Raw genomic sequence first — 12058 nt, forward strand, 5'->3', positions numbered from 1 at the left:
GGCTGGTCTTGGGCTTAATTTCCTCGGACCTGATATTTCTCGCCTCGGTGCCTATTCTAATCAGGGGTCCCACTCTGCAACTCTGGGCAATAGCTTGCTTAATCTCCACAACGGCCCCAACAGCGCAGGGGATGCCTGGCTGCACCTTGGGGGTGCCCAGGAGTGGACACTTCACAGGGAAACCCAGGATGGGTTCCTCTGCGGTATAAGTACAGCGCTGGGACACCTCCATTGGTAGGTAGCTGCGCGCTTTACAAATGCCAGATTATTATTCTTATTCTTATTATTGACACTAGTATTTCCTTATAGGGTTATGAGTATTTGTCTGCTCTGCTGCAGACAGAAGAGGTCCATAAAAACCTTACACCCACTTTAGCTGCTAAAGCGGAATGTTCACAATGCTCGTATTGGGAGAAGCAATGAAAATCCTCGCACCATTCCTGATAAAATTCAAGTGGTTTCTGCCCCGATTCTGACCTAAATGGCTTCCATTTTCTTTGTCATGGAAGTCGTACTTCTGCTTAGCAAACGTTGAATCAAGCTTTGTCCAGAGTCCAGAAAATGCACTTCACAAGGGCATGCTATGAAAGGAATATAAACCACCTTACCACTTCCACTCTCCCTTCTTAGTGCAACGGAGCGTGACTGGCATTTCCAGGTATAGGAGACCCAGTCCAATCAGCAGGAGCCAGTAGTAGATGTCATCTCCCTTGATGCTCACCACAATCCAAACTAACAGGAAACCATGGGCCGTGAAGACGAGCCTGCTGGCCAAGGCAGCCAGTGCCTTGCAGTTCATGGCGGTAGAAACAGGGCCTGTAAGATTAAGGAAGAGCCACCAACAAACAGCTTGTATTGTTTTCCATTATATATCTAGGATATCCTTCACAGGAGTCCTGTGTATACTTACCAGAACATGGAGAAATGCAGGAATTAGTAATCACAGTTGTCATCAAAGGATGCTATACACAAAACCATGTTTAAGGCAGTTACCAGCATCCATGAAGCAGGAATTATATATATATATATATACATATATATATATATATATATATATATATACATATATATATATATGTATATATATATATATATATATATATATGTGTGTGTGTGTGTGTGTGTGTGTTCCCATAAATTATGTAATTTGAGATGTCATGAGTCTTGTTTTGAATGCTATAATTTTACATGCTATAAGTGATGGTATAAGCAATGCATGAGGAAAGCGTAAGTTGACAACCCTGTGTACGGAGGTGCATGAGTTATAGTAATATTTGGACAGTGTGCAAATTACAACTTTAAGTTAGAACTATATATTTAGAATATCTAAGGTTTGTCTGGTTTAAGTTGGTTTCTATAGAAATAATCAATTAGGTTTTCCTAACTATAACATCCCTTAACCTTTGTTTTTTCAGTGAATATCAGTGTTTTTTTTCATAAAAATATGTTTGCAATGATATAATGTTGTTTAATATTTTATACATTGTTTGAATCTTTTTTGGTAAATTTCATAGTTCATTATGAGGAGTGTTGTGACGTAGAGTGGAGTAGCGTGAAGGTGGAGTGGCATACAGTGGAGTGCAGTAAAGTGTTGTAGAGTGGAGTGGCATAGAGTAGATGAGAGTGTGGTAGAGTGGATTGTCGTAGAGTGGAGTGTCGAAGAGTGGAGTAGAATGGAGAGGCATAGAGTGAACCACAGTGTTGTAGAGTGGAGTGGCAGACAGAGGGGTAAAGCGTTGTAGAGTAAAGTGGCATACAGTGTAGTAGAGTGGAGTGGAGTGGCATAGAATGGAGTAGTGGAGTAGAGTGGTGTTAGAAAATGAGTCATTACTTGCGTGTCCTGCACAAGTAATGGGTCTACATTTGTCCTGTACTGGGAACCAAACACCCCGTTGTAGCACTTAATGTGGCTTAGAGTGGAGTTGAATGTCATAGAGTTAAGTGACATAGAATGCAGCATCATAGAGTGTTCTGGCATAGAGTGTAGTGGTGTAGAGTGTTGTGGCGTTGAGTATCTTTGGGTAGAGTAGAGTTGTGTGGAGTGGCATAGAGTGGCATGCCGTAGAGTGAGGTTGTGTAGAGTGGAGTGCCATGTCGTAGAGTAGAGTGGAGTGGCTTGTCATAGAGCGGAATGATGTGGAATGCCATAGAGTGGAGTGGAGTGTCGTACCGTGGAGTGGCATGTTTTAAAGTGGAGTGGCGTGCCATGGATTGGAGTGGAGTGATGTGGAGCGGCGTGTCATAGTGTTGTAGAGTGGAGTACAGTGGAGGGGCATAGAGTGAAGTAGAGTGTTGTAAAGTGGAGTGGCATGTTGTAGAGTGGAGTGGCATGTCATAAAGTGGCGTGTCATAGAGTGTCTTAGAGTGGATGGGCGTAGAGTTGAGTGGCATGTCATAGAGTGGAGTGGCGTGTAAGAGAGTGGAGTGCCGTGTCATAGGGTGGAGTGGCATGTCGTAGAGTGGAGTGGGGTGGAGTGTCATAGGGAGGAGTGGTATGTCGTAGAGTGGAGTGGAGTGGTGTGTCATAGAGTGGAGTGGCGCGTTGTAGAGTGAAGTGGCGTATTGTAAAGTGTCTTAGAGTGGAGGGGCGTAGAGTGAAGTGGCGTAGAGTTGAGTGGCATGTTGTAGAGTGGAGTGCCGTGTCATTGAGTGGAATGCCATGTTGTAAGGTGGAGTGGCATGTCTAGAGTGGAGTGGGGTGGAGTGTCGGAGAGAGGAGTGGCATATCGTAAAGTGGAGTGGCGTGTCATAGAATGGAGTGGCACATCGCAGAGTGGAGTAGATGGCGTGTCATAGAGTGCAGTGAAGTGGAGTGCTGTAGAGGGGTGTGGTGTGTTGTAGAGTTGAGTGGCGTGTCATAGAGTGGAGTGGCATCATAGTGTGTGTTTTGTTATATGCAATTTTTTTCCATAGATTTCAATAGGCACTGCGGTACTTTATAGATAATGTTCAGAAAGTACTGCAGTACATCTTTAACTTTAAAAAAATATATAACTCAATAAAAATACTTTTCCCTAACTCTACAGACTTTCCTAAACTGCCTCATTTCTTCTTATGCATTACAAAAAAAGGAGCAAGCCATATTCCACGTAACAACAGAGATTAGAAACTCTGGTCTAAAGAATATGGCTGCCTTTTCTTTTTGCAAGGGCTTTGATTAATTGTGTTTCATCATGGCCATGTACGAGGGTATACTGCGAAGGTACCGGGATATAATGCAGCCCAATATAGCACTACGTTTTTGTCCCTTATTACTTAAAAATAACTGAATGAAATTAGATCAAATAACACAAAGGATCCTTTCCACACCATAATCCATATTCCTGCCAAACTTCATGTAAATCCATTCAGCCATTTTGTTGTTACTTCTGAGTAAAATGTCTATGGAAAATGCATTGGTGAAAAAAAGTGTTTTGTGACCCCTCTTTTTGCTTTGCCCCCCCTTAACTAATCACCACAAAACTTTGTATCCTCAGCCAACAGATAGGTCTGCAAGGTTACCTGGAGATTCATCAAACGGTGACAAAGTTATTACCAAGCAAACACATGAGGAATTCCTAGCTCTGGGAATCCTAAATATAGCTACAGAATGGCTACCAGCAGTCTGTAATATATATAAATGTGTGTGTGTGTGTGTGGTGTGTGTGCGTGTGTGTGTGTGTGTGTGTGTGTGTTTTTTTTTCTGGTAACATATTTCACTGTTTTTGTACTTCCATCAGTTTTCAATGTAAAGTGTTCATCTATCAAAGTATTTATGTATTTATTTATGTACGAGGTTTTATAGAGCAGAGTAAGTCAAGTCCTTAGCAAATTTAGCAATGTTACTAATCCCACCTGATACAATATCTACTCATGTTGGCATTAAGCGTATTATTTACTGATTCACTCTCCCAAAATATCATCAAATCACCTACTTGACAAGTACATCATCTCCTGTTTTCTTCTAATATCTAATTTAATAAAAGCTCCATTATTGATCACCTTGAATTGATTATATATTAATTTTCTCGCACGATACAAGGGTATTATTCGTCTCTTCCAAGTGAATCGGATTTGTCCAGTCCAAATAGGTAGAAATGTTATCAATAAGTATAACTTTGATCACCTTATGGTTGCTTGACGAAACGATTAAGGAACCTTCTGAGAAAGACTTTGTAGGAATTTTGCTCAATAAATTCAGCAATGCAACAATAAAGTAAGCACTAAAGTCCTTCAATGCCCCCATCAAGATATGGTGAAAATATAAAAAGAAAGAGCACCAGGGATGATGAACTGATAAGGAGTTCTAACATTATGGGGAAAGAAAAATGTCAGATATACAAATACATTGGGGAAAAGCGTTACACTACACACATGCACAAACACACATTCACACACGATACCCCATAGCACCTTCGGAGTTGTATCAGTTCAAAGGTTCTGAAGCTTCCCACAGCTGCAATATTGTACGACACTCAAAATTATAACATGTTGTGCCATTTTGCAAAACATAGCCACCAGACGTTGTCTGCTAGTAGAAATGGAACATTCTGACATAGATGAAGAACACACCCACCTACCCCGACATAGAATGGAGTAACAGCAGCAGAGGGAATGGATCCCAGAACAAAGGATGAATTAGTATTTTTAAGGTGAGTAGTATTTCATAGGACAATGAGGCAATGCACAGCTATATTTTAATGCACAAGCTTAACATGGTTTAGTTTACAGATGTTGTATGAACATTTAAAAAGTAACATATGCCTTTCTGGGAAAGTACTCAGTACCCCTTGCGGAGTCCACCTGCTGAACCCACTTATTTTTCACTTCACAAAAAAGTGCAATGCCATCAACTTCTTCCTCAGTTAAAAAATACAGAAGATCCAACATCACATTGAGATCACCAAGCCCGCTTCATCTTTTACACCCACCGCTTCCTGTAGAATTATGTCTTACCCCTGTCCTTCATCAAAGCTCTCTCTTGGGACACTCATCCCTACTCACCTTTGTCAATCTCTCCCTTGCTCAAAATATCTTCCTGGAAGCTTTGAAGAGAGGCCAGATCCTCCCACTCCTAAAGAAATCAGCACTTGACCCTGATGACCTTGCCACCTACTGACCTATCACTCGCCTACGATTTGTTAGCAAGATCACTGAAAAAGCAGACTGTATTCAACTCTAAGATCACATTAATACTAGTCATCTCCTGCGCAACTACCAGTCTGGCTTCAGATCATGCTGCAGCATGGAGGTTGCTAACTTGCGCATCAGGGAAACATCCATTACAACGCAGTCATTACATCGCACTGCTTTTACAACACAACTGCCTTTACAATGCATGCCATTACAATGCATGCCATTACAACGCATGTCACTACAACCCATACCATTACAACACATACCATTACAACACATGCCATTACAACGCATTATAAGGTAAGTAATGGAGATTTTTTAGTTTTAGGGTGGGTATGGGTTTTGGGGTAGATGGTAAATAGTACTTTTTACCCATGTCCATTAGGTTGGCTCCAACGCTCTACTCCAGTTTAGGAAAGAATTGAAGATGCACCTCTTTAAAGAACACTACATCACATTGCAGTAACAGTCCACAAACCTGCCACCTAACCTATCACATGTTGACTTTATGCTTGTCTTTGACACAGTACAGCACTGCACTATCTTTTGGCTAGATTTGCGCTATAGAAATAACACATACATAACATAAACAGAACAAATAAAAAACATAAACTCCTCTTCCACTAGGCAGTGGCAGATCCCTGAGTATGTGAGCCGGGCCCACCCCCTGAGGAAGCCCCAACCCTGCTATATGTGCTTCTTCCATCTGTAGCATCTATAAAAGTCACACTGCTTTGCCCCGCGGACTCCTTACTCTACACACAGGAAGCTGTGACCCTCGCATGAGTGCATTGACAGCATTCAACTGCATCAGTGCTGATGTCGCCTGCACCAGACCAATAGACATAGAAGCACCATGTTCACGTAAGAGATGACGTAGCTCTGAGATGGGGGCTGCTGTCGATCCAAGGACTGCCTGTATGTCCTCCTATTAAATCTAGTGCAGGTGCTGCGCTTGCCAGAGTGTTCCCCATAACTGCTCCACTGGGTGCTGGAGGGTGTTGGGCACTGTGACCGTCACCTGTCCTACAACCTTCTGCCTGGCATGCAGCCATCCCTCTCCACACATGCATGCATACGATTAACCATTTCTTTGACATGGTTTTGTACCTGTGCTACATTTACCTCTCTTCTTCTGCTGCTTCTGGTGGGTTTTATTATCCCGTCCTTGTTAGTCATGCCTAGCATTACAATCTCAAACTAAGAGGGTTAACTCCTCAACAGAGGACATCTCTTCCTTTCTCTGAGGATCTTTTCATCTTTAGGATTATCCTGGCTAGTGATGGAAAAGTCACAACTAGCGATGGAAAAGTCACAAATGCCTTCCCGGTTGTCATAGATTTAGGTTTAAAATTTGCAGGTCTCACAACCTTGCAACATTTAAGAATAACTTTTTGCATTTCAAACATCTGGGCCTTGTGATGAACTTTAGCCAGAGTGATATCTCAGAATATTTGCCGGATATAATTTGAAGCTCAGAATATTATTTTTCTATACCAAAAGCCCGATTCACAAAATGATTTGTGCTCGTCGAGTCCACTACAAAAGGGTAGAATTAGGGTTGATATTTCCAAATTCATATTCACCGAATAGGAATGTGAGTAAAATCTAACCACAAATTCGTTTTTTGACATTAAAAATGCTGCGAAAATAGAGATTATTGTAATTAGGAGTAGGAACATGGGTAATCCAGATTTGGGGTAAGGGTGGTATGGTTATTCTCCAATTGGAAAAACCTTTTCCTCGGGGGAAAATTCGTAATAATGAAAACAAAATGTGCAAATGTATATTTCCTCCATGGTTACTGCTGTGAAATGCACATGCTATCAAAACTTGCAGGCATAAATCAATTATTAATTTTACATATATATGTGTGTTTTGTCCAACAAAGGCCCTGAAGCATTGGGAGGTCTCTCGACAATGTTCTGCCACAGGGCTGTGAAATGCAGTTTGCCTCACTTCGCCACCTGATTTAATGCAGCCAACGCGTTTCAAGGCAAACCTCTTCGTCAGGGCTGCAAACAAACAACTCAGACTCGCAGTGCTTGTTAAGGCTAATTTATTCTGGTAAGTTCTGCCCCTCAGTGGGCGTATGCATAGTGCACTTATTTCAAAGCCTGCTGGGACTAGAAGTCCCCAGTGCGAGATAAAAGTGTCCCATTTTAGTAAATTAAGTGATTTGCTTGCAGTTTTTCATAATTGTTACCTTAGTAGGTGGTGGACCCGTTAGGCAGACTAATTTGCATATGAACAACGTGCTGATCCGCTTGGTGTGTGTGTGTGTGTAATTAAACAAGGGATGTCCCACTCCAGTCTTGTTGCAATTAGATGTATTTTATTACTCACTGCCACCAAAGCGTTTCACCATCAATGCTTGTTCACGGGTAGGGAAGTCTGTTAACACTTCCGATTATATACTACTGCTCCCATGTGCCCTCAATGAAGCATTATGGGATATGTAGTTCGTTATGTTTGTACAAACAACTATGTATACAATATATATAATTATTTACAATGTTCATATTCCAATTGTTTACATAAATGATTCAGTTTCATCATTAGTTAGTCTTAATCATGTTAATTAATTACACTTTCATATTTATCAATTACAGTTATGAATTATTAAGTAAGGTCTCAGTTTGTCTTTACATGTCTCGTGTTTAGTGACTACTTACATGCTGGATGACCAAAGTTGTGTATTTGTATACTCTGTCCTTGGTTTGTGTTGATCTATTGTATATGGCTATTACCCTTCGCAGTCAAGTCTGGGATCCTTTTCTTCAATATTATTTTTCTTTTATACTATTGTTCTAATGTTCATCATGTCTAAATGACTGAATTCATTCTAATTTCATGATGAAAAATTGTTCAACTATATGTACTTGCTTCATTCTTACAGATTATTCCTTTGATTATAAATGAACAAAGAGATCCTCTTCTGCATTCAATCCCATAGGTTGTTTTGTTCTGAATCTAATGATAAATTTGGACTCATGTTGTTTCAGTTTCAGTGTCCTGTCTCCTCTTCTTTCGTGGTCTGGTACATGTGCAATCCCACTGTATTTGATATTTTTCCAGGTGTCATTTTCGTGGGTTTGGAAGTGCTTCGTTAATGCATAGTTGGTATCTCCATTCGTTATTGCACGTATATGGATCTCTCCTTATGACATTCCAATATGTATTCATAATTCTGCTGATTGCATTATGTTCTTTATTGTATGTCATTATGAATCATATTTTTTGTCTGTTTTGATTTTTTCCTTATTTGTCTATTTTTGGTTAGTGTTTCCTGTGATGTTAAGTTTTCTGTTCTTTTTCTCCCTTCCTTTGTTGAAATCTTTTGACAGTTTCTTCTGATTTTTCGTTAAAGATATCATCATCTGTACAATTTCTCCGCATTCTGAGTAGTTCACCGTATGGGTATACTTTTTTTAAATGCTTGTGGGTGAAACTTGACCCCGTGTAGAATGCTATTTGTTGCTGTTGGTTTTGTGTAGGTAGTTGTTTTTATTTCATCATCCTTAATATATACAGTGAGATCCAGAAACTATACTTCTTTATCATCAATGTTGTGGGTAAATGATAATCCAATTTAGTTTTGGTTGAGATTCAAGAAATATTCCTGAAATTCACTCTTTGTTCCATCCCAGATTATAAACAAATCATTGATGAAACGTAACCATGGATGGATTTTGTCTAGGTATTTCCAGTTGCCCTCTCCCCAAGCTATTGTTGTTTCCCACCACCCCATGGTGAGATTCGCATAGGTTGGAGAGAAGGAAACTCCCATTACGGTTCCGCACGTTTAAATATACAACTGTTTGTCAAACAAGAAGATGTTATTTTGTAGACATAATTCCGTCATTTTCAATATTGCTTCTGATTGTTCTAGGTATTTGATATTCCGTTGTGCAAGTAAGTACTTTAAAGCATTGAGTCCTACTTCATGGCTTATGGAGGTGTATAATGAGACCACGTCAATGGTTACCAGTAATAGGCCCTGGTGCCAATTTATATTTGCCAGATTTTTCAGAAAATCACCAGTGTCTTTAATGTATGAATTGAGGGTCGTAACCATGGGTGCTAAGGCACTGTCAATGTAGATAGATAGATTTTGATATAATGACCCACAGCTAAACATTGTTGGCCTGTCAGGCTGATTTGTCAGTGTTTTGTGGACCTTGGGTAGAAAGTAAATGGTAGGTATTATTAGATTGTCTACCGTTAGGAAACCTGCTTCCTCATCATTAATGATGCACTGTTCTCTCTATTTCTTGATTTTTTGTTGTAAGTCTATGGTTAGGTCATCGATGGGATTTACTGTTAGCTTCGTATACTTGCTTGCATCATTGAGCTACCTTTTAGCTTCTTTGATGTATTGTGTTTTTTCCATTATTACAATGTTTTCCCCTTTGTCTGCTTGTTTTATTTCTATGGTGTTACATTCCATCAGTGTTATTAGGGCTTTTCGTTCCCCCTTTGTTAGATTTTCTTTTTTATTTATCGAGGTGTTCTTCATTCTCTCTAGGTCATTTACTACCAGCTCATAGTATGTGTCAATTCTATTCCCTGGTGGCAGATTGGGTCAAAACTTAGATTTATTTCTTAAATTAGTATTTTGATGTCCACAGGTATCTAGCTTCAACATGTCCAGTACCTGACTAGTTGTTGTTTGGTTTTCTTCAAGATCCATCATCAATTCATATATTGTAACCACATTTGGTACTTGTCCAATGGTTAATTCAGTCTCTGGAATCTTTGGAATGGATGTTTTTAACTGATTCTTATTTGTTGCAAAGACTCTTGCCAGCTTTAATTTCCTTATGAATTTGTAAAGATCAATTTTCAATTTTGTATAGTCGTGGTGTTGTTCTGGGGGAATGTGAGGCCTTTATTCAGTAGAGTTATTTGGTCTTTACCTAATTCCATTGTCAGCAGATTAATAATTAAATTAACAGTTGCTTGTTTCTTGTTTATTTCTTCTGTCGATTGCAGAGGGGGTATTTGTCTCTTTTTGCCCCTCCCTCCTTTCCTGTTTCTTTGACTCTTGTGTGGCTTGTGGATTGTCCTTTTGAGTATCCCTTCCACGCCCTCTCCCTCTTCCTCTGTCCCTTTGCATCACTTGTCGTTGGTCTATGTAGAGTAATTTCATCTCTTCTAAAAAGAGGTTTTGGGAATTTTATGGGTGCTTTGCTCTGGCATCTGTATCAGATTTGCTCACTGTGTTATCTGATTCTATTGTTGTTCCTGTTTGATTCCACATTTGTTGTTTCAATACATCAATCCGTTTCGCGAAGGTCAATATTGTTCCAATTTCATAGTCCCTCTCATCCATGCGGAATTTTCTATGTTTTCTTTCCTCAATCTCCGTTTCATATTTATCTAATCTCATTTCCATCTCTGATCTTATTTTTGTTGTGCCTTCATTCTTTTTAAGAGATTTTATTTGTGTTTTAATGATGTGTGTGTGTGCACCAATAACATAAAATCCAATTTACTAAAAACATTTTATTAGAAATTGAAACATTAAACTATTAAAAAATCTTCAAACTTAAATTTCCCACTCCAGTGAGTGCAACAGTAGAGAAAGTGTTGGATAGCGGAGGGGTAAAAATTCCTATTCCCACTACAGTGAGTGCAGCAGTAGAGAAAGTGTTGGATAGCGGAGGGGTAAAAATTACTATTCCTACTCCAGTGAGTACAACAGTAGGAAAAGTGTTGGATAGTGGAGGGGAAAAAATTACTATTCCCACTCCAGTGAGTGCAACAGTAGGGAAAGTGTTGGATAGCAGAGGAGTAAAAATTACTATTCATACTCCAGTGAGTGCAACAGTAGGGAAAGTGTTGGATAGCGGTGGGGTAAAAATTATTATTCCCACTCCAGTGAGTTCAACAGTAGAGAAAGTGTTGGATAGCGGGGGGGGGGGAATTACTATTCCCACTCCAGTGAGTGCAACAGTAGGGAAAGTGTTGCATTGCAGAGGAGTAACAGTTAATATTCTCACTCCAGTCAGTTGAAAATTAAAAACAAACAAAAATATTTAATATTTTAAAAAATAAAAAACATATTATTATGTTAAATACATATGAAAAATACCTACAAATACTATATTAAATAAAATAAAAAATAATTTCCAAACAAATAAATATTTTTCAATAGAAAATATGTAGAAACAAAAACATTAATTATTACAAGAATTTACTTTTTTTTATGCCCAACCCTATAATACCACACAATTCACAACCCACATCTAAAAATTTTTTTTAAATGTACTTCCTTAATTAACATATTTAATTACCAATTAAATAAATATTATTAATTAAAAAAACAAATTAAACTCATAACAATTATTTAACTTCCCAAACTTTACCCCTATAATCCCCACAACCCACTGCTAAAATTAAACTGTAAAAAAATGTTTTACACAATTAAAACTAATTTTCAATTAAAAAACTAATAATATTAAACAACTAATTATAAAGTAAGCAAAATTAATTTGCTTAGAAACCGAATCAGAACGAATGAAGACAGGTCAGACATAGCTGCTGAACCTCAACCACATTTTTAAAAATTGCTTTTAAAATTTCTATGTTTTCTTTCCTCAATCTCCGTTTCATATTTATCTAATCTCATTTCCATCTCTGATCTTATTTTTGTTGTGCCTTCATTCTTTTTAAGAGATTTTATTTGTGTTTTAATGATGTGTGTGTGCGCACCAATAACATAAAATCCAATTTACTAAAAACATTTTATTAGAAATTGAACCATTAAACTATTAAAAAATCTTCAAACTTAAATTTCCCACTCCAGTGAGTGCAACAGTAGAGAAAGTGTTGGATAGCGGAGGGGTAAAAATTCCTATTCCCACTACAGTGAGTGCAGCAGTAGAGAAAGTGTTGGATAGCGGAGGGGTAAAAATTACTATTCCTACTCCAGTGAGTA

General features: G+C 38.7%; 1 protein-coding gene across 1 annotated transcript in view; it reads right to left on the bottom strand.

Annotated features, from left to right (window-relative positions):
- Window positions 1–12058, bottom strand: part of LOC146868205 (transmembrane protein 26-like) — a 118899-nt gene that overhangs the window by 71890 nt on the left and 34951 nt on the right. Inside the window, exon 2 of the mRNA XM_085615248.1 lies at window positions 609–816. Coding sequence (XP_085471374.1) covers window positions 609–799 — 191 coding nt within the window. The 5' untranslated portion in view covers window positions 800–816. The remainder of the gene's footprint in view (window positions 1–608; window positions 817–12058) is intronic.

Source organism: Triturus cristatus, chromosome 1_2 (assembly GCF_964204655.1).
Source record: "Triturus cristatus chromosome 1_2, aTriCri1.1, whole genome shotgun sequence".
In the NCBI taxonomy this organism is placed as follows: Eukaryota; Metazoa; Chordata; class Amphibia; order Caudata; family Salamandridae; genus Triturus; species Triturus cristatus.